This window comes from Anabrus simplex, chromosome X (assembly GCF_040414725.1).
Source record: "Anabrus simplex isolate iqAnaSimp1 chromosome X, ASM4041472v1, whole genome shotgun sequence".
In the NCBI taxonomy this organism is placed as follows: domain Eukaryota; kingdom Metazoa; phylum Arthropoda; class Insecta; order Orthoptera; family Tettigoniidae; genus Anabrus; species Anabrus simplex.
Genome location: NC_090279.1, coordinates 215,227,013 through 215,250,093, shown reverse-complemented (window position 1 = coordinate 215,250,093; position 23,081 = coordinate 215,227,013). Strand labels below are relative to the sequence as shown.

Below are 23,081 nucleotides of genomic sequence, written 5' to 3'. Positions count from 1 at the left end.
ACGTGAATGGGAATCGAACCCGTGTATATTCTGGCTACACATGGTACTAAGGGGATGGTGTAAGGCTTAATACATGTGCTTTATTAATAGGATTGTAACGTTGAAAGGCGACCTTAGGTCTTGGAGCTAAGCAACCGCATAAAGGCAAAAGGGCTAAATGTTGAAAGGGTGAAAAATGCAAAATGGCTAAAGGACAAAAAAGGCAAAGGGGCTAAAGTCTAAAAGGGCTCCTCGTCTTCTTCATCCGTATGGCAAAGGGGCAAAAGGGCTCATCCTCTTCCTCCTTATTTGCCTGCCAAAGGGTAAAAGGGCTCCTCCTCATCCACCTGGCAAAAGGACTTAGAACTGAACTTGGAACGAAATAGTGGCACGCGAGTAGGAAAATGGTGAAAGATTTAATACTTATGCTTTATCAACAGGGACATAGCGGCTGCACATTGTACTGATAGGACTGGCTTAATACATGTGCTTTATTGACAGGGTCAGCCCTTTTGCCAGGCGGATGAGGAGGAGGTTATATAAGGAAGGTCTGTAAGGAAAAAAGTTTTTTTGTACAGTATGGTGATTTATATTTTTGATGTCATTTGTACCATCCACCAACCCGGTATCTTAAGCATTGAAAGTAACAATATCATTAAAAATAATGTAATTCATGCAGTTTATGTAAGAACGGTCTATGTTAAAATAAATAAATAAATAAATATATATATAGGACTATTGCTCTTTTGCTTTTAAATAAATGGTTTAAAAACATCTAACGGTTGAATTACTGTGGGTATATGTTAGTTCTATAGGAGAATGTCCCCGCAGTGTGACGTGCCCGGCACAAGCAGAGTAGCTGACACCTAGCGGCTGAAGTCAAGAGGAGACAGGAATTAGGGTTTAGCATGTTAACGTGGGCTATGACTTATAGCACCCGACTTTGGAGGATCTTCACGAGGAGAACAACTTCCTTCTCCGTGTTCTGCTGTGGTGTCGCTAATCTGTGAACGGCAGACACATCCACGCACTACCGGTCGAGGTTTTATCAATACCAACCACGCCTGTGGAAGTGTACAATGCGATGCCAACTTCTTCCACGGACACAGAAACTCAAGCGGCAAGTCAAAGTCGTATTCTTAGGAGAGTAGCGGCGATTGGTGGTGGTGGTGGTGGGGGGGTAAGGACCCGGGTTTGTAGAATAGCGGGGGCGGGGTACATATACATCAAAAATATTTTAAGAAATACAAAATTTAAATGTTTATGCTCTCTGAGCAAATTTTGACAGAAAGGTAAAGGTTGACAACCTGCCAACTTAACTGTGGTAATAATAGTTTGTTTGAGATTTGCTTCACCAAAGGAACAATATTACACCTGTATTACAATTGAATCGTGAATTGCTAAAAGGGCGTAAGTTCACATTTTGGCGGTTTTCACGTATATATGTGTGAATCTGTTCCTCTCGGCATTAAATCCGGGACAATCTCGAGCTTATGCGGAGTAGACAGTTCTTTCATGGTGTGTCAAAACGTTGTTGTTTCTCTCTACATTGAGAGTTACAGTATTTGAAACACACATTCAAGCTAATTCGGCCAGGCATAGGAGACCTGAGGGTTCTGTTCCCATATCGAGCAGCTCCAACATACATTCCGCAGGATAAGGAGGAAGACGATTTTACAAAGTTATTCTAAAATGGAATAATGTGAATGGTTTGGAGGATGAGGGTGATGAAGACTGATTACACGATCCAGGGTTTTAATGGTCAGTTTTAAAAATGAAGAGGGGATAACTATAAAAAGAATCTGTATTGATATTAAGGAGGATTCGCTAATGTAAATATTTTTTGATTTCTTTCTACCTCTTCTGGTGATATTTCAGTATTTGTATGTGATAATGTAAACACTTGTTGGCTTAGATAAACTTGATACTTTCAAAAATGATTTGTTTTTTAATTCTCAGAGATTGACTGTGTTTCTATTTACGTAAACGCATTATATACTACAATTACCAATACATACTTGCCTAGAGGAACCCACCTCTATTCAGTTGACCTCCCGAGGCTGAGTGGACACCGTTCCAGCCCTCGAACCATTTTTCAAATTTCGTGGCAGAGTCGGGAATTGAACCCGGGCCTCCGGGGGTGGCAGCTAATCACGCTAACCACTACACCACAGAGGCGAACATTGTTTATATTTACCAGTTCAAATTACACGATAACAAATTTTAGAATAAATGTTTCTTTTAAACAGACTCTAAAGATAACATTTATTTTCACCAAATCATTTAATACATTGCACTAAGTATCGTGTATAAAATTTGAGAAATTTTCATTAAGGTCAATCAAATTATGGGCGTTTAAAGTTAAGTGGTCCAAATCCCCTACAATCTATCGTTTTCCCTGCCTTTGATTATTATTTCAATATAAGTTATACGTTTCGACTGGTTGCTCCTAGAGGTTATGGAAATCTAACATGCATTTTTGTGGAATAGAATTTATGTTTTTGCACATTAACTACCCAGATTTTTGTGTTTCCAGGAATGTCGGTGGCTCTTACGGTGCTAGGGGCTGTCTTTGGGCTGGTCCAAGGTCACACTTACCACTTGGGCAAGTGCCCCACAGTGGAGCCCTTGCGTGATTTCTACATGCCTGCGGTAAGATACTGCGTAAAATATAACGATGAATTTCATGGCTCCCTATAGAGTACTGCCACCCCCGAGTAGCGGATCGCCTGAAATTACGGAGAGAGTAATCATTTACAGAAATTGATTAAGTTTGATCCATGGATTATAGTTTTGTCTTACTAGGGGACCCGTGCGAGAAATCTCGCATGTTCATAAAGTATGTGGTGGAGTAGCCCCCTGGTGAACTAAGGAATACACAAATCAGTGCAATATTAGACCACTTAATGTAATCTTTGATTTTTTAACATTTATGGTTTCCACTTGAACGGAATCAAATGCAAGTGCATTATTATCCTGACGAATGTTCCGGAAGTAATTCTTGGTTTTATTATCATTCTTTCCTTAACTGATAATTACAGCGTATTATAATGAAATAAAACCGGCCTCCCAGCGGCGAAAATGTGAAGTGGATAATGGCGCGTATTTTCTTACAACAACAGTATTTGCAAATCGCACACTTCGTACAATTTTTAAAACTCGTATTTTAAATAAATAATCGATATTTATGAAATGAGAGTACACTTCGTCACTGCCAAAATCTGTTCTCTTTCTTTTGAATGCTCATTTGTCACGATCGGTTACTTGTGAGGGCCGCAAAAGGGATCTATACTACTGAAATAATATATATGATAATTATTTGACTATTACTACACTAAATATAATTTATTTTGTCCCAGACGTTAACAATGCTATATTGTCTAGGACAACATGATTCTATTTTCCCTTTCCTTAGTTTATTTAATGCTTACTTTTGTGTTACAAGTCTTTAGAAGGATCCTACCATTAACAACATACCTTATTTAACAATATCTTTATTAAGAATGGAAGTTAATGACCCGACAATACAACAATTTATATATTTTTAATATTGAGGCTTTCACGGGCCGTACTTATAGGCTTTTGGGCAAATGCCATATCAAGAAAACAAGCTGAAACTCTTTACGTTTAGCAGAGAACTGCGCTCTGCGTCTTCACAGAAGAAAATCTCGAGTGTTCACGAGGGAGACAAATGTCCACAGTGATCTTGGCGTGGTTGTGAGGAGTTTGGATTTTAGAATTGAAAATAATCTATTTAGACCATGTGAATACTTAAAAAGAGGAAATAATATTAAAGAATGAATTAGTTCTGACTTAGGTCTATAAAGGGTATAAACATTAATACATTTTTGAACGAGCTAAGAAATATTTTTTGTAAATTTTCTTCACATTTCTTAAGATATTTTTTTAAAGACGCCATTTTTGAAATCTCTGTTCTATAATGAGCCAACAGAGACCGATAAAGGACACTGAAAGAAGTTAAAACTTGTAAGCCATATCCTGAGACATAATGACTTCCCAGTAAACGTCTCCGAAGGAAAATATCAGGAAAGAAAGGAAGAGAAAGACCAAGGAAGACACTTGATGGGATGTAAAGACTTCAAGGAAGTGTAACAGAGAAGTGAGAGGAATGCTGTGGTGAGGGAGAGAGAGACAGAAATAATGAAAATAATTGTCTACTCTGTTGGAGAAGAAGTGGAAGAAGCGGATCTATTAAGAGTTTATAGAGCAACCGAAGCACTGAGCGTAAAACATCTGGGAAGTGAATATAAAATAAAAATAGAAGGAGAGAGAGAATTCTATACAATTGTTAAACTATTAAATAGAGTGCATTACATCAGGAAGAATAGCAATTTTTTTGTATTTTTGTAATTTAAAATGTATGTGGGGAAAGGAAATTTAAAAAATCAAAACAAATGCAAACGAGGATGAGGAAGGATGAGGATAAGAGGCCTGCGTGTCCTAGAATAGTGAATATAATTACCAGTAGGTTAAACAGAACATCAAATGTACATTGTTGTATTGTCGTATCATTATCTTCTATTCATAATTCAACCGATAAGTGTTGTTAATGGCAGGATAATCCAAAAGACTTGCGACTCAAAAGTAAGCACTTAATAAGCTAAGGAAAGGGGAGATACATGTTGTCCGAGACAATATAGCACTGTTAACCGTCTAGGAGAAAATAAATTATACTAGAAGACCCGAGCTACTCCACAGCATTCCTTATAATTAGGGCAGATAACTCGTCTTGATATGTCTGTCGTAGGGTTTTATGAACATTTAATAAGAAGCCCGTTATAGCATGCCGCAGTTCGACGTCAAACTGACACCATGGTGCCCTTTGTTTGCTAAACATCTATCCATATATTCGTTTCTTTATCCTTAATTCTTGATGTAAATCTTGGTATTGTTAATCCTAGTTCTTCTATACAGAGCGGTTGTCCTGTAAGCTCATAGGTTAGTCTCGAAGGAGCGTTTTTAGTCAGGAAGACAACTTTTATAACATACACGGCCTTCACTCTTTCTAATCCAGCTTCGATAGGTGTTCCCAGATAACGTCTAAGGCGTATTTCATGATAGGCTCTGTTTGTATGTAGACGTTTCTCTCTCAGCAAAGTGAAAGTTATTAGGAACGCTCTGCCATCTGTTGAGTATATTTGGAAGCTGGCAAAGGTTAGAGAATCAAAGAGTGTCTAGCAGGGAATATTCTTCCGTGATCAGAGAAAGTGGCAGGTGGTAATCAAACATGGCTGCATGCTATGACATTTAAAAAAATTATATTTGGTCGTAGCGTCGACTCTTGAGATCTTTTACCACTACTTGCACCATATGATACGAACCTGCGTGTAATTGGAATTGCGGAAGTGTCGAGTGTTGAATGTGAGGAAAGGAACGTTAAGGATGACATAAAAACCCAGTCCCCAGGCCAGGGATATTAATCATTTACAATTAAAAACCCCTGACCCGGTCGGTGACAGGCGGACGCAATGACATTAGTAAGAATGAACAACGCATACATCAGAATATTAATGAAAGTGTTAGTCACTTAGCAACCAGCTAAGTACAGAATGTATTGCGGGTTAGGGTAAGCCTTCGCCTGCAATATTGGAGTGATCATTTTATGATTACTCAAAGTTGGCTGAACTTAGAGTCCTAGCAATGTCTCATGATTCATTGGCAGGTAATTCTGGAGAGAATAAAAGAAACATGAAGCAAATAGGCCCATTAGAATGGACGAACGGATTTGCCAAAGCAGTTTTTAGTAACCATTTTTAATATATGGATTTAGCGTAATAATAGTCAAATAATTGTAAGAGGAAAATGTAATGCATGTATCAAACTTCAATGAATTGCATTAAAAGAGCGCTCGCTCCCTAGTTCCAGGCGATCCGGAGCTAGGAGATGGGAGTACTCTGTTCTATTCTATTCCATAATGTGTTCCAGTTCTTGGGGAAATGGTATGTGATCCAGGAGACAAACCAACGTAGTCGCTGCCTCGTCAACAATTTCCGTGTTGATAACGACACTAAAGGAGGCTACCTGCTGGAAGAGGTGAGTGATAATTGGTTACTGGGGCTCGTCAACATCGACAAAACCTACCGCAACACGGCAAAACTGAGCGTGCCCAACCCCGACATCCCTGCCGAGATGATCGTCGACTTCCCTCTGAACCTGGCAGGCACCGCCTCCTACATCGTCTTCACCACGGACTACCACAACTACGCTGGAGTCTTCACATGCCAGAAACTGCCCTCCACACATCGTCTGTCTGCCTCCATCCTGTCTCGAAATCCGACCCTCGACAATAATTTAATTGATAAGGTGAGCCTAAAAATATAACCTATTTGGGGAATGATCAACCTTGTCATCCTATCACATGCTCACTGTTCTTACATACTGTACACGTGATGAGAATCTTAATCTCATGTGATCAGGATAATATAAAAAACGGTGCAGAGAGGACATACAGTGAGTGGCCAAAAGTCATGGGAAGACACTGAATATGATGTTAATAACCAGTTGCTTCTCCACGAGCCCTCAAAATGGCAGCAATACGGCCAGGCATTGACACTACAAGGTGTTGGAATGGTTCTGGAAGGATCTGGACCTATGTATCTTGCACTGCTACCCACAATTGGTCTGTGTAGTTGGTGCGGGGTTCGTGGAGCGTACAGCAGCACAGACAGCACCCAATAAATGCTCGATTGGATTAAGATGGGTGATCTGGAGGGCCAATCCATGGTCATAACTTCACTCTAACCACTTGCGTGCCACTACACAGCGGTGACATGGCGCATTGTCTTTCTGAAACATGGCATCTCCATCAGGGTACTGTAGGGCCAGAAAGGGATGCAGATGGTCTGAAAGAATATCCACGAAACGTGCACCTGCCAGTGCTCCCTGCAGCCGGACAGTGGGGCCTAATTGTGACCATGAGAACGCCATCCAGACCAGACCTGATCCACGTTCCGCCTGGTCACAACCTTGTTGACACGCAAGATCCATAGCTTCATGGGACATACGCCACACTCTCGCTCGATACAGCTGGAACCGGGATCCATCGGATCATACCACACTGTTCCGTGGTCCACTGCCGATGGTTGCGGGCCCATGCACGTCGTTGAGCTCTGTGTCGAGGTGTCAGCAAAGGGACACGAGTCGGCAGTCGGCTGGTGAAGCCTATACGGTGCAGTTGCCTCCTTACAGTCCTGGTACAAATGGGTTCCTGACTCCCAACGTTCAACTGGGCGGTGATCTGACACACAGTAGCCCGTGGAGCATCAGTATGGTTCTGTGGAGGCGACGTGATGCCCGTTCGTTAAACACCTGTAGTCTTTCCGTGTGGTTGTTTGCGCGGGCGGTAACATTCTCATTGCGCCCCTTTGGCACTGTTGACCTCGTAAACCGGAATTCGCGTGTGAGCGATGCGCCGATGATCATTCCGCGTTCAAAGTCGGTTAACTCGCGACTGCTCAGCCACGCAACGCTCAGGGGTCATACACGGCACATTTTCTAATCGGACACCCCTTTGGCCACTCAGTGTAATGAAACTGAGAAAAATAATATAAAGTTCAAAAATGACCATTTATTCATCATAGATAACCCTGTCCGGAGAAGAAATGATTATTAAATATGAAATTTACCATTAAAACTATCAAATTTCCACTCAACATGTTTCTCATAATTCGAATCACTAGTTTAATATTGAAATGGCGTATGGCTTTTAGTGCCGGGAGTATCAGAGGACATGTTCGGCTCGCCAGGTGCAGGTCTTTAGATTTGACTCCCGTAGGCAACCTGCGCGTCATGATGAGGATGAAATGATGATGAAGACCACATACACACCCAGTCCACGTGCCAGCGAAATTAACCGATGATGGTTAAAATTTCAGGCCTTACCGGGAATCGAAACGGGAACCCCTGTGGCCAAAGGCTAACACGCTAACTATTTAGCCATGGAGCCGGACAGAGTCACTTCAATTAAAGCAAAATTTAGACCATGTAATGATTTTAAAAAATTAAAAATTAAAATATGTGTTGTTCAAATACAATTATTTATGATTATTTCAAAGACTACTAATCTCTGAGCTCTACGCACATTTGAGGATTCGAATATTCAATCTTTAAACGGATAAATCTTCACGGCGCATGAAAAGACGCAGTCGGAACCCTGAAATACGCACCCATAAGAATCATTTTTAAATGTTGCTTTTAGCATAAGAATGTTATCATTCATTCCGAAATACACCTGTCACAATTACACCGACAGTAGATGTGTTTACAAATATCACAAATAGAACTCCGGTGTGACATTCTGAAAAGTTTGATGTCTTTTTTTTTTTACGGTGTACAATATGTTACTAGGCTTCAATGAAAACACTCTTACAGAACACATTAAGTGATTCGCATGTACCGAAGGCCAGCGGCCGGTGCAACGGATCTCAGAGAACAAAGAGGATATGACAGCACACAGTAAGCTATAGGTTACTCCGTGTTAAGAAAACAGTATCGCTCTTATGACAAGGTTGACTTCAGTAGCGGCGCTAAGAAGCTCCCCCCTCCTCCCCCTTTCCTGACAAGGAAAGTTACAAGTTTATTTCGTAGTACAAGGTTTATATTATTACAATGAACAGCAACGATAATGATAATTGTTGTATACAAGGAACTTGGTATACAGTAACACAACATAAAGTTTATTGCTTCAGTAGTTTTATACAGTATTTACAACAAATATAATGAAACTTGTCTTGAAGCTTGATTGATTGCACGCAGTTAATGCTGATATTAAATGATAGACTGAAAGTCTGTGGCATATATACATTTACAAAGTGAGAGTCCTATGTACACATTAAATCCTATCTTGAGGAGATAGTTTGTTCCACTGGGAAATGTCCTTAGATAGTCGAAACTATCTGCTGTGGGATAACAAGTGTAACTTGTAGAGAGAGTTGCGTTAGCAGAATGCTAGTATTAGACTTAGGCTTGGAAGGAACTTGCATTCATATTCTAATTCGCAGATTGCAAAGATAGTCGTCGGAGCACTGGTGAGGACTTGAGAGAGTAGCAGAATGCTTAACTCGGAGCTCGACGTGGCTACGGGAATCAGGAAGATGAGGCAATGTCCGGAGGTGAGACCTCACAACCAGCAATCAGTCCACGTGTTCAAGACACATTTTTAAGAGGATGCCTCCGTGTTTGACTTGCGGTGTGGTGTGGCCGTTGGACACTGGGGTAGTCCTGGTAAGGCGAGGAACGTCGCTCCTTATATAGCGATGGCTGACGTCACAGACGAGCATGCCAGGCGCAGTGCAGTCACCTCGTAGGCTCTGGAAACATCGGTGATACGGCGGGCTGCGGAGCGTGCAGGCGCGGAGCTAGAGTGCGGAGGACACACACAACAATAATAATAATAAACTGGAGAAGATGGCATCATTGCGGAACTTCCGAAAAATCTTGGACCTAACTCCCTCAAAGGAACTCACTAAAATCATTACAGATATCTTTTTTTTGCAAGTTGCTTTACGTCGCACCGACACAGATATGTCTTATGGCGACGATGGGAAAGGAAAGGGCTAGGAATGGGAAGGAAGCGGCCGTGGCCTTAATTAGGGTACAACCCCAGCATTTCCCTGGTGTGAAAATGGAAAACCATGGAAGACCATCTTCAGGGCTGTCGACAGTGGGTTCGAACCCACTATCTCCCGAATACTGGATACTGGCCGCACTTAAGCGACTGCAGCTATCGAGCTCGGTATTACAAATATATGGCAATCGGAAGAATTACCTCAGGACTGAAAGTGCGCCCTCATCCACCGATTACACAAAAAGGGAGATAAGACTGACGTGAACAATTACAGGGGCATTTCTCTTCTCCAAGTGGCATACAAAATTCTTTCAGCTTGCCTTTTGAAGAGAACGCTAGAACAACTTGAACAAAATATTGACGAATTTCAAGCAGGCTTCCTCACTGGTCGTTCGTGTGCAGAACAAATATTCAACTTGAAGGCAACTCTTAAATACAAAGCATTGAGGAACAAACCGGTCATCTGCATTTTTGTCGACTTCAGGAAATCGTACGACTCGGTTGATCGACAGTCTCTCTTCGTTATTCTTGAGGAACTGGGGCTTGATTCCAAGACCCTCATTCTCATCAAGGCAACATTCACTGATACTATCTCCAAAGTTAAATTCATGGGGGAGATCTCTGAACCATTCCCGATTAAAACTGGCATCCGATAAGGTGACGGCTTATCACCGCTTCTTTTCAACCTCGTCCTAGACAAAGTCATCCGCGAGTGGGAGAAGGCATTGAAAGACATGGAATCCTGGCGCTCCATACGACTAGGACGACCCAAAGACGGTATTGAGATATCCTGCCTCGCTTTTGCAGATGACCTGGCCATACTGACAGATGATATAGTCGCAGCCGTTAAACAAATTGAAACCCTTAGCGAATGTGCTGGAAAGGTATGCCTACAAATTTCCTTTGAAAAGACCAAGTTCTTCTGCTCAAGACTTGACATCGAAAATTTGAACACGACTATGGGCAAATCAACCGAGTACCACACTTCAAATACTTGGGGGAAATATTTGAACCAACGGGAGGCGAGAAGGCTACCCAGAAAATTCGCCTAACAAAAACTTCCGAAAGCCTACGGTAGGGTTCACAACATATACAATAAAAAGTGCGTGGCCCGCCATGCAAAGATCAGACACTACAATACAGTAATCAAGCCCGGAGTCTTATAGGCCAGCGAGACCCTTACAGTAAACGGGAAAGGTGACCTAGAAAACATTTTAAAAGAAGAAAGAAGAATCCTGAGGGAAATTCTCGGCTCCCGAAAAACAGAAGATGGATGTAGACTGAGGTCACGCAAAGTGACAGAAGAACTTTCCAACATTGCATCGGACATCCGCAAAAGACGTCTGAAATGTTATGGGCACGTTCGCAGACTGCCGGCAAGTAGACTGACACACAAGATTCTCTTCTACATGGAACATCTAAAACATATTCCATGGGTACTGGAAGTGAAGAAGGATGTGGAAAAAGCCCATATGGACTCAACTGACACCGCGGACAGAAACCTCTATAGGAAAAAAAAATATGGATGGAAAGTGCAACCAGAGAACGAAGTGAAAAAGAAGACTGGAGCAAAGTGGACAGAAGAACGAAAAAGGATCCACGGAGAAAGGATGAGAGCTGTTTGGCAACTCAGAAAACAGAATCGTTAGAGCTTTGCGTGATCCATTGGGTCCATACGAACATAATAATAATAATAATAATAATAATAATAATAATAATAATAATAATAATAATAATAATAATAATAATAATAATAATAATAATAATAATAATTGTTACGGAGATATCCGTGGTAGGTAGAGGTGAAAGAAGGTGCGGGTGTGAATGGGTTTCAAGCTACAAAATTAACGTGCAATGTAAAATTAATTTAAAATTTAACTAGGTTATATTTTCTTTTCAAAAACAAGAGATAACAATCATAACAGGTACAGAGTAGCAAAAAAGTAGGTACAATATTACTGGATTCGGGCTCAGTGCCCTTACTTCATAACTCTTGGGCAATCAGCCCCGCCTTACTCCAAAAAAAAAAAAATTAGCCAAGGGGCAGAAAACCCCATTCATGCCCAGGAGCACTGGCTCCAAACATTACACATAAAGCCTGCACGAGGCATACAGAAACAAATTTCAAAGAGCGATCCGCTCTCAAAATTGTAAGCCTATCACAAGGCCACACCAAACTCTACCTTCAAGCTGTCCTCTAAGGACGTATTCACAGGGGTAAAATACCCAACCTACGGAGGTCTATTACATGAAAAGAAGGTTGATTACATGACCTCTAAAATAACAATTTGAGAGGAGGCGATCTTGCACTCCTAATACACTTTGTTTTTAAAACCTAATCTGGCTCTGGGCCGCTAACGCAAGGGCTAATCCCATACTACAGAGGTGACTTAGAGAAGAACACTTTACATTACATAAACGAAGAATAGTTTGAGAAAATAAGTTCACCTCAAAACAAATGTGAGTGGGAGCTCGAGAGGGTTAGCACTCTCTATCCCAATATGTAGCTTTACAAGAAAAAGATGAAAAGAGTAATTACATTTTAGGAAAAGGTTACATGATGGAAATGCTTCGAACCCGCCGCGAGTGTTAAACTGCCGACCTAGCAAGAAAAGAAGTTATTAATAGGCCATTACCTGGTGTTGAACGGCTGAAGAAGAAAGAGGCGCTTCCCGCCTCCTGCTATATACTTAATACACTGAAAGATGGAACAGAAGTGGCCCGGAGACCCCAAAATCAGCAGTTTATATACTCTCGCGGAAGTTTCTAGGCGTTAGGGGAATGAAAACACCCGCCCACAATGTTTTTATTGGATAGGACCCCGCAACAGATACAAGTTGGGGGAAGATACACCAGATTGGTCAGAAATTACTAAAAGAAATTCGGGATTGGATAAATCTAAAACAAGGGGAAAAAGAGGGGTATACAGCCAACTTAAACAATAACAGAAAGAAATTTAACAAGAAACAAACTTTTGAAATAAAAATTTCTCCAACAAAATAGTTCTTTGACTCCGCACTAGGGTGCGCTATTGTTGATCTTCAGTAGTGTCCTCTAGAAGAGAAAGTTCACACTTCTTACTTCAAGCGAAACAAAAACACATCAAAAGTGACACAGTTCAAAAACTCAAAATTTTCCACGTGGTGACATCTTCTGAGAAAGTAGAGAATTAATAGAATAGATAAAGTTCAACCTTCCTCCAGAAGAGGAGTTTCAACTGGCGCAACTTTTAAATAAACGGTGTAGAGGTGTACCGCCCGGTACAGACCTCCCCCCCCAAAAGTTCCTCCAGGGGTGACACATGAAATCAGTTTGAAACAAAGTCCAAGTAATGATGTTGATACGAAGATAGATAGCAGAAGCATTTACAAGATTTCTTAATTCAGTTTCAAAATGTTGTTGTTGCAGGTGAATGAAAGTCTTTATGTTTGTAGAATTTGAATTTCTGAAGATAAACTTTTAATACTTAAAGGTGAAGAAAAATTTTGCAATGTCCACCAAATATTGTTGTTGAATTCCCAAGTGTAGTTATTGCTTATGGTGACTGTCCATGTAGTTGATGTAGATTGAGTCGGATGGCCAGACCGGCCGTTGCAGCTTGCGTCCAACGGAGGCCGCTCGGACCCCTCAAGTACCCTGAGATACCGCTCGCCCGCACTATGAGGGGAGCAGAGGTGTTGAAGTACGCCGCGCCCGCGGTGAACAGATACAGGCTGCGGGCATGTAGCAGGTCGTGCGTCGCACATCAGCCTTGGCCGGGAGGAGAGCTCCGGCTCGCCGTGCACATGTCGTCCTCGCTGGAGAGGAGGGGGCCCATCCCCCTCCCCAGTCGCTGCACGGCGCTGCGCGGCTGCGGGGGCGCTGAAACATTAAAGCTAGGCGGCAGAATTGTGTTGGACAATCATTTTCTTTGAGGGTACTGGCTTGTGGAGAGGTTGAGGGGCCAGCGGCGTGTAGATATCCATGGCATTTACTATTATGAAGCCACAGTGTAAGGTGGAGCAGGAGACGGGAGCGTGGTAATGGCCGTGGCAAGAACAGGATGGCAGTTTAACGGGTCGGGGCAGGTTTTACACAAGGCTTACATCTAAAACCAAAATATTACAGAAGGGGCAGAATGCCTTAAAAGTGAAACTCAAAAAAAAAAATATAACCTTCATATCCTTTCAAAATAATATGAAGCAAGTTAACACAGAAATTACACCGGTTTCACCTGGGACAGGTGAACTCTAAATATCCTCTCGGTGGCTGGATTACTTAGCAATAAGGTAACCGGCGTAAGAAAATCGAGAATGATACAAGGCCCATGAAATCTGGGGGCAAGCTTGCCCGCGGGAACAAAATTTTTGACCATAACCTGGTCACCTACCTTCAAAGTGGTGGGTCTCCGTCCACGATCATACCTTTCCCTAACCTTTTCATGAGATACTTTAAGATTAGCTTTAGCCTTCTTCCAAAGATCTTTAATGTTGTCCGGATCTATTGTCTCGGGCAGAATGTCATTCAGAGACCAGAGGTTAGAGAGCGGCGTGTTGGGAACGAACTTAAACATCAAAGAAGCTGGAGTAAATTTGTGTGATTCATGAACCGCCGAATTCAAAGCCAAAGCTAACCAATGCAGGGACGTGTCCCACCTAGAATGATCTTCATGATGATAGGCAATGAGTGCGGACCTGAGATTACGGTTAACCCGTTCAGCCAGAGATGGTTGAGGGTAATAAGCAGAAGTAGTTACATGAGAGATGGACAAGTCAAAACAGAATTTACGAAATAAATTTGATGTGAACGCCTTAGCATTATCAGATACAATATATTGACACGGACCAAAAGAAGCAAAAATAGAATTTAAGCAAGTAATGGTTGACTGAGCGGTAGCCAGCTTAGTCGGAAATAACCAGGAAAATCTTGTAAAACCATCTACACACACAAAGATGAACTTGTTGGCATTGCCCTTTGACTGGGGGAAGGGTCCCACATAATCAATATACAGGCGTTCCATGGGGCGCGACGCTTGATGAGAAGACAAAAGGCCTACTTTAGTGGACATGGTGGGTTTACTGATCAAACAAGATTTACAAGCTTTTACGAGTTCCCGAATTTCACCGTCCATACCTTTCCATATGAACATTTCACGAATCTTTTCACGAGTTTTAAAGATTCCAAGATGCCCCCCCAATGGGGTCTCATGATAGTATTTGAAGATCATAGGTACAAGAACCGCTGGAACAACAACTTTCATCAACTTATCATGCCTCGAAGGGCAACATAGAACACCATTCCTCAGAACATAAGGGACGACATGTTCCCCAGAAGAAAGGGTTTCCATTATCGGACCCAGCGTCGGATCTTCACGTTGGTATTTCTCGATATCCCTAAAGAGCATGGGAGCATCTGTTAGGATGGCATTAACCTCAGATAGTATGGACTCGGAAGGTGATGAACTGTCGACAGGTTCATGGGTCTCGACGTCGTTAGAAAACATACGGCTGAGTCCATCAGCAACAACATTTTCAGTACCTCTGATATGTCGTACATCGAATTGGAAGGCAGAAATACGGATGGCCCAACGGGCTATACGACCAGTACGACGCGGCCTACCTAAGACCCAGCTTAAGGCTTGATTATCTGTCTCCAAGTCGAATTTGACATGTTCCAGATAGAGACGGAACTTTTCTAAGGCAAATAAAACTGCCAAACCTTCAAGCTCATATATGGAGTACTTTGCTTCTTGAGCCGAGAGAGTCCTAGATGCATAGGCGATGGGGCGCCTCCCTAGTTCAGTCTCTTGAAGAAGGACTGCAGCTACCGCCGACGACGACGCGTCGGTTTGGACGATGAATTTCTTCGAGAAATCAGGCATAGCAAGTACAGGGGCATTACAGAGAGCTAATTTAAGGTCTTCAAAAGCGGCTTGTTGAGACGGTCCCCACTCGAATTTGATGCCTTTCCTACGGAGAAGGTTTAAGGGCGCCGCTCTATTAGCAAAATTAGGAATGAACTTCCTGAAGAAATTCACCATGCCAATGAACCTGGCGATACCTTTAATGTCCTTGGGAGGTTTAAAATCACGGATGGCCTGTGTTCTAGAATGATCGACTGCTACACCATCAGGTGACACAATATGCCCTAGGAATGACATAGAGGGCTTAGCAAAGGCAACCTTGGACAACTTAACAGTTAACCCAGCCTTACGAAGGCGATTCAGAACTTCTCGCAGATGATCTAGATGTTCTTCAAAAGTCTCGGAAAATACGACGACATCATCCAAGTAGTGATATAAGTACTCAAATTTGATGTCGGAAAAGACCCTATCTAGTAGCCTAGTGAGCACAGCTGCCCCCGTGGGGAGCCCGAAAGGCACGCGGTTGTATTCATATAAATTCCAGTCCGTGGCAAACGCTGTAAGATGTTTAGACTCTTCGGCAAGGGGAATTTGATTATAGGCCTGATTCAAGTCCAAGATGGTGAAGAACTTGGCCTTACGAAACCATGAAAAGCAAGAATGAAGGTCGGGAAGGGGCACAGATTGCAACACCACCTTCCGATTGAGAGCCCTGTAATCAATGACAGGCCTGAAGCCTCCTTGGGGTTTCGGGACTAGAAAAATAGGCGAAGAATACGCTGACTTAGAGGGCCTAATAATACCATCCTTCAACATCTGATCGATGATTTCTTTCAGAGCCTTCATTTTAGGTGGAGATAGCCTATACGGTGGAAAACGGACAGGAATCGAATCCGTGACCTCAATTTTGTATTCAATAAGGTCAGTAACACCAAGAGTATCAGAGAACACCTCGGGAAACGACTGACACAGTTTCCGAATACTATCAGCCTGCTCCTCAGGTAGATGTCTAAGGTCTAACAACATCTCATCCTGGGTAGGCGAAATAGATGAACATGATACAGAATTACACTTTAACAAGGGAATTCTACAATTGGACGCAAATTTGAATGTGCACGACCTACTCTGGAGATCGAGCACAAGACCAGTGTGAGAAATGAAGTCCGCTCCCAATATGATGGGGCAAGACAAACGCTTGGCCACAAACAATTTGATCTTCCATGTAAATTTAAAAACCCGAATTTTGACATGTAAGGAACCTAGAATTTCTAATGGAGATGAATTAGCCGAAACATATTTAACAGGAGATGAGTCATAGTCAGGGAGTTTACAAACAGATTTCAATTTAGAATACCAATCAGCCGAAATAATGGAACAAACACTGCCTGAATCTAAGAGAGCTGTTATAGGCTCGTTATTTAACTCAATCTTAAGAAAAGGAACAGGTGCGGGGGTATCCGCCGCAATCCTAAGACACTCTTTAGGGCATTCAAAAGATGAATTTGAAGGCTGGTCGTTCTCTGCATTTACAACCTGTTTACTAGGGGCTAAGTCTCGGGAAGATGGATTAGTCGGCTCAGCCGACGCCACTAGTCACTTTTTATTATTGGCATAGCTGGAATTTGCACCAGAAGTTGAGCAGGAGGGGGTGCTATTTGAGTTTGGGCAATTCTTGGCGATATGTGAGAAGGCCCCACACTTAAAACAGCCTTGTGATGACCCTGCTCCATTCCTTGTCCCACTTGACTTGATCAGAGGACACTTATTCCGCAGATGGTCAGGCGACCCGCAAGCATAACATTTACGGGGATTGACTGGTCGGCGAGGTGGAGGCCGAGTGTTACTAAAGGAAGGCGGGGGTTCTTTCGCGACACGCAAAGAATCGGCGTATCTAACTCCTTCCGCTGAGACGGCCAATGCTTCAAGTTCAGAGAAGGTTTGCGGACACGCCGCGAAACACAAATATGACCTGTAGGATGGCGAAATACCTTCTACAATAGCCTGCACAATCTGATCTTCAGGAAAGTGCAGAGCAAACACCCTAGTGTAGAATTTGATATCTTGAATGAAATCAGCCAAGTTTTCATCCAAGCGCTGTACACGGTAATAGTACTTCTGAATCAGGGAGGACCTGGCCCTAGCCGGGATGAAGTTAGCTAGCAAATGGGCATGGAAATCCTCAATAGATGATTGCTCGGCAATGGCTCTTACGATTTTATCAGAGAGAATACCAATAGCATACGGATAGATAATTTGCAAAATTTGACATGGCGAAAGAGAAAAAACAAGAGCATGATCCTGAAATTCCACTAGAAATCTTAAAAATGAAATTACATCACTGGTGGTGTTGACGGAAAACTTAGAGATACCTCTAAGCAACATTGCCAATGGATGAGGCAAGCTGCTAAACCCGGGCGACATAGTAGGTAAAGGTTTCAATGGCAAGGAAGTTAATTCAGCACGTACATTGTTCAACGATGTGCGGCGTTCAGACTCGTTGTCCGATGGGGCAGAGATAGTTTGAGCAGCAACGGTTATCCTATTGCCTTCTCCCTTAGCAGGTTCTTCCTCACTACTTACATTCACTATGGTGGGCTGATCAGATTTGGGAGGAACTTCCCCAGTTAACAATTGAGTGACTTTACTAGACAATTCAGAGATAGTTTCAAGGAGCGTATTAGCTTGCTTCCTCTGAACGTCATTCACCTTCAGAGACAACAGATCATTAACTCTATTTGCAAAGTGATACAGCCTGCCTTGCACACGCTTAATTTGATTAGGAGACGGATCGTTTTCATCAAAAAAGCTGACTACAGATGCTAGCCCAGTAATATTCTCGACGATCGTGGAAAGAGAGTCATCAATTTCTTTCTCTCCCAAATTGGGGATGGAAATGGGCAAATCAAGGGACTCTCTAAGCTTGTTGGTGTCGATTGCAACCGTGCCTCCAGATTGCACATTTCTGATAATTAACTCGTATATCAACTCCTCTTTGCGCAAGTAGTTAAGGAGGAGAACATCGCGAGGGCCGGACATGATGACAGAACAATTTAAAAAAAACTCAAAAAATTCCAGCAACTGAGAAAATTGTTAGAGTTCGAATTAAAGCAATGTTTAGCCGTCAAAAGGGGCTAAATTGAGACCCATTCAACCACGCTCTGCTACCACTTGTTACGGAGATATCCGTGGTAGGTAGAGGTGAAAGAAGGTGCGGGTGTGAATGGGTTTCAAGCTACAAAATTAACGTGCAATGTAAAATTAATTTAAAATTTAACTAGGTTATATTTTCTTTTCAAAAACAAGAGATAACAATCATAACAGGTACAGAGTAGCAAAAAAGTAGGTACAATATTACTGGATTCGGGCTCAGTGCCCTTACTTCATAACTCTTGGGCAATCAGCCCCGCCTTACTCCAAAAAAAAAAAAATTAGCCAAGGGGCAGAAAACCCCATTCATGCCCAGGAGCACTGGCTCCAAACATTACACATAAAGCCTGCACGAGGCATACAGAAACAAATTTCAAAGAGCGATCCGCTCTCAAAATTGTAAGCCTATCACAAGGCCACACCAAACTCTACCTTCAAGCTGTCCTCTAAGGACGTATTCACAGGGGTAAAATACCCAACCTACGGAGGTCTATTACATGAAAAGAAGGTTGATTACATGACCTCTAAAATAACAATTTGAGAGGAGGCGATCTTGCACTCCTAATACACTTTGTTTTTAAAACCTAATCTGGCTCTGGGCCGCTAACGCAAGGGCTAATCCCATACTACAGAGGTGACTTAGAGAAGAACACTTTACATTACATAAACGAAGAATAGTTTGAGAAAATAAGTTCACCTCAAAACAAATGTGAGTGGGAGCTCGAGAGGGTTAGCACTCTCTATCCCAATATGTAGCTTTACAAGAAAAAGATGAAAAGAGTAATTACATTTTAGGAAAAGGTTACATGATGGAAATGCTTCGAACCCGCCGCGAGTGTTAAACTGCCGACCTAGCAAGAAAAGAAGTTATTAATAGGCCATTACCTGGTGTTGAACGGCTGAAGAAGAAAGAGGCGCTTCCCGCCTCCTGCTATATACTTAATACACTGAAAGATGGAACAGAAGTGGCCCGGAGACCCCAAAATCAGCAGTTTATATACTCTCGCGGAAGTTTCTAGGCGTTAGGGGAATGAAAACACCCGCCCACAATGTTTTTATTGGATAGGACCCCGCAACAGATACAAGTTGGGGGAAGATACACCAGATTGGTCAGAAATTACTAAAAGAAATTCGGGATTGGATAAATCTAAAACAAGGGGAAAAAGAGGGGTATACAGCCAACTTAAACAATAACAGAAAGAAATTTAACAAGAAACAAACTTTTGAAATAAAAATTTCTCCAACAAAATAGTTCTTTGACTCCGCACTAGGGTGCGCTATTGTTGATCTTCAGTAGTGTCCTCTAGAAGAGAAAGTTCACACTTCTTACTTCAAGCGAAACAAAAACACATCAAAAGTGACACAGTTCAAAAACTCAAAATTTTCCACGTGGTGACATCTTCTGAGAAAGTAGAGAATTAATAGAATAGATAAAGTTCAACCTTCCTCCAGAAGAGGAGTTTCAACTGGCGCAACTTTTAAATAAACGGTGTAGAGGTGTACCGCCTGGTACAATAATAATAATAATAATAATAATAATAATAATAATAATAATAATAATAATAATAATAATAATAATAATAATAATAATAATAATAACAGTTGAACCACGAGTTTGCCCTCTCTGTCTCTTCAAATTGTCCGCCAGCTCTACTGTACTGTTGCCTAATTCAACATTCATCAAATATCTGATGGAAGAAGTTTCAGTTAACACCGTCCGGTTGAAGAAATTTTGTTTGTGTAAATTTGATCTTGTATTCTGTATGCTTTGTTTATGTTGCCACCCCTGCTAGTAGAGTGTCCTCCAATCACAATGCTCCTCTCCAGAAAACCTATCATCCAATCACGTCTTCTCTTTTTTTTTTCCTTCTCGTATGTTCGACCATCGCCCTCTACTATGGCTGCGCTAATACGCCTTCTCACTCGCCCGGTCACACATGTAGTTACCAGTTCAGGCGCTTGGAGCGCTGAGAAGCTGGCATTAGCCTGCTTTACGAGACTCGTTGCTAAGAGTGCCGGTGTAATTTGAGCCTGTGTTTACCTTACTTGGTGTTTTTATTTGTTCGTTCGTTTGTTCAACACTAAAATCGATACACATACACAGTGATAGTCTTAAATATAAGGGAGTTTATTCAAATGTACAGGAAACACATAATAACAATTGCCTTACCCTCATATTAGAGAAGAAAGAATACAGTGGGGTACGTTACTTACGTATCAGGTACATCAGAATATGTATGGTTGAGCCATGTGAGACTCTCTCTGTGTTTCCTTATTTTTTACAATACCATCAGCATGAAATAAGAATGCCACCGAATTAGGAAGTCGCCTCTGTCACGCAGAAAAAGGCTATGACACCAGGGTATTACCCTTTTATATTTGGGGTCAATGGAGTGACCTCGAATCAAAGTGTCCTCCTCCTTTTTTTTTACCACATTACCTCCATTTTTTGTGGCGACAACAATTCCCAAAGAAAAATCTATTATCCTTCAGGTACAAAGAAATCATAATCAAATAAGAAGTAAGGAGAGGGCAGGTGGGCGAGGCAAGGAAGTGAATACGTACATGGAAAAAACATAATACATACGAAATTTCCATGTTGCCTTTAAAATACACAAATGAAGTTAAAAGATGCGAGAGCCAAAAGCAAAACGAGAGAATGGCTGGGAAAGCCAGAAACAAGAATGAAATAACAAAAGATAAATCGAACACACAAAAAGAAAACAATGTAGATTCAGATATCAAACTCATTCAAACGAACACACATAGAGACCAATTCGTAGGGCGGAGGGACAAAGCATGTCGTAATAGTTCACAACACGTATAGTCAAAACAATCAGTTTGCTCGTGAATCCAGTCTGGTAAAACGAACACAGAACCAGGCCAATAGAGAAACACCAGTAACAACGTATCATGCAGTCAAAACCCTCGTTATCTGTTCACATCTATAGCACACACCAAGAGAGGACGAGCAAGAAAGCACCAAAGGGTGTCGAAATGCCCATGCATAAACAAAATAGGTCTCCACACATGTACACACACACACACACACACACGAACCAATCAAAACATAACGGGATCTACACTGCCCTTGGTCTCCGAACAGAACATATAAATTGGCCGACATACGAGAATATAAGATCAATGAGAAAGAAGTCTGCAATAAAATTAAAGTATAACAAAGACATAACCCCAGAAAACACTTAAAGACAACCATGGCAAGAGGACCAAAAATAGCAAAATAATAAGGAAAAGAAAATAATTACCTGATGGATAATAAGAACAAAAAGCTTCTGGAAAAAACCGAGAGTTTCACAGTACCATATTTAAAGCGGTTAAGTATCTTTTATAGGATACAAAGCCATGTCAGGAAAATCATTCGCCATTTCCTTTTTCAAAACTGAACAAGAACAAATAAGAGGGCAGATAAAAAGGACAAGACTAGGCAGAAATAAAGAATGACGAATCTGAGAATCTGTCTACGTACAGATGAGTTGTTCGATAATGCAGACACACTCTTTGGATGATCAGCCGATACAATAGATCGCAAGGCGCGATACATGTCAAAGAAGGGAAATAGCATAATGAATAGTAAGGTGTGGTTGACATCTCACAACATTATTGTATGGTGGAGAAATGTAAATAATTACATCTTTTTGTTTTCCCGGCTTTTCTTACAGATTCTGCACCAGTTGAGGTCTTTCCACGTGAGCGACTCCCTGAATGAGATTCCTCACGACAAGTGCCCTAATGAAAAGGAAGCCCTCAACATACACATGCACCACGACTCCATCCCCGGCAAGTTGGTTGGTTTCGGGCGAACCGTCGGCCGCCACGTTGATAATGCGGCGCGAGGGGTGGGTAAATTAGTCTCGTCCGCACTTGGCGCGGTGAAGAATCTTTTCGGCTAGGGATAAGTCGAGGACGTCAACAGACGCAGCCGTGTCTGGGTTTATAGTGGAGCAGCGAGGGGTGAGAAGAGGAGAGTGCGTAGTGTTTGAGGACGACTATCCAGTGTTTACTCAATCTAATCGCAGCTCTATCGAAGTATCGTAAATTGACATGTCTTGAAAGTAGTAATGTGGTTACATTTTTCTTCGGTTCGGTTTGGCCTTCTAGGGACCACAGGGCTCATCTTAACTCTAAGCAATGGTCTTCTGTTTTTTCTCGGCCCAATACGCTTTCATTTACTGCCTGCTTCCTTCCATCCGCCCACTTAGGTCCGTGTACTCTTTTTGTCTGTGAGGGACAGTGGGAAGGCTCGCTGTAGGATGACCTGTTGGTACTGAGATCGGTTCTCTGTGGTCTCTAATGGAATATGTAGTTCCTCTAGGTCTGATTTTACTGAGGTGATGGAAGCCTTTTCCCTACTTGTCACTGTGAGAATTCTGTTGGTGAGCCTGCAGGGTTACAGGCGGATCATGTGCCCGTAGGTCAGCCGCCTTTTCCTCATAGAAGTGACTACGTCTTCCTGATGCTCGTACAGATCATCCTCTCTTATGGGTCTTAGTATCCTCCTCAAGATCT

The 23,081-nt window shown here is 42.0% G+C and overlaps 1 protein-coding gene across 1 annotated transcript; it reads left to right on the top strand.

The window, feature by feature from the left end:
• Window positions 1–1,697: 1,697 nt before the first annotated feature.
• On the top strand, window positions 1,698–22,465 carry LOC137503380 (apolipoprotein D-like). Its single transcript, XM_068230964.1, has 4 exons — window positions 1,698–1,740; window positions 2,516–2,631; window positions 5,926–6,303; window positions 22,235–22,465. Exons 1-4 carry the CDS (start codon window positions 1,698–1,700, stop codon window positions 22,463–22,465), a joined length of 768 nt encoding a protein of 255 aa, XP_068087065.1.
• Window positions 22,466–23,081: the final 616 nt, after the last annotated feature.

What these genes read in the sequence shown, in the direction of transcription:
- LOC137503380 (XM_068230964.1), top strand. Translation starts at nt 1,698, where the DNA reads ATGAGGGTGATGAAGACTGATTACACGATCCAGGGTTTTAATG. An exon ending in GTGATTTCTACATGCCTGCG is followed by an intron (nt 2,632 to 5,925) that starts GTAAGATACTGC and finishes AATGTGTTCCAG; the next exon opens with TTCTTGGGGAAATGGTATGT. An exon ending in ACAATAATTTAATTGATAAG is followed by an intron (nt 6,304 to 22,234) that starts GTGAGCCTAAAA and finishes CTTTTCTTACAG; the next exon opens with ATTCTGCACCAGTTGAGGTC.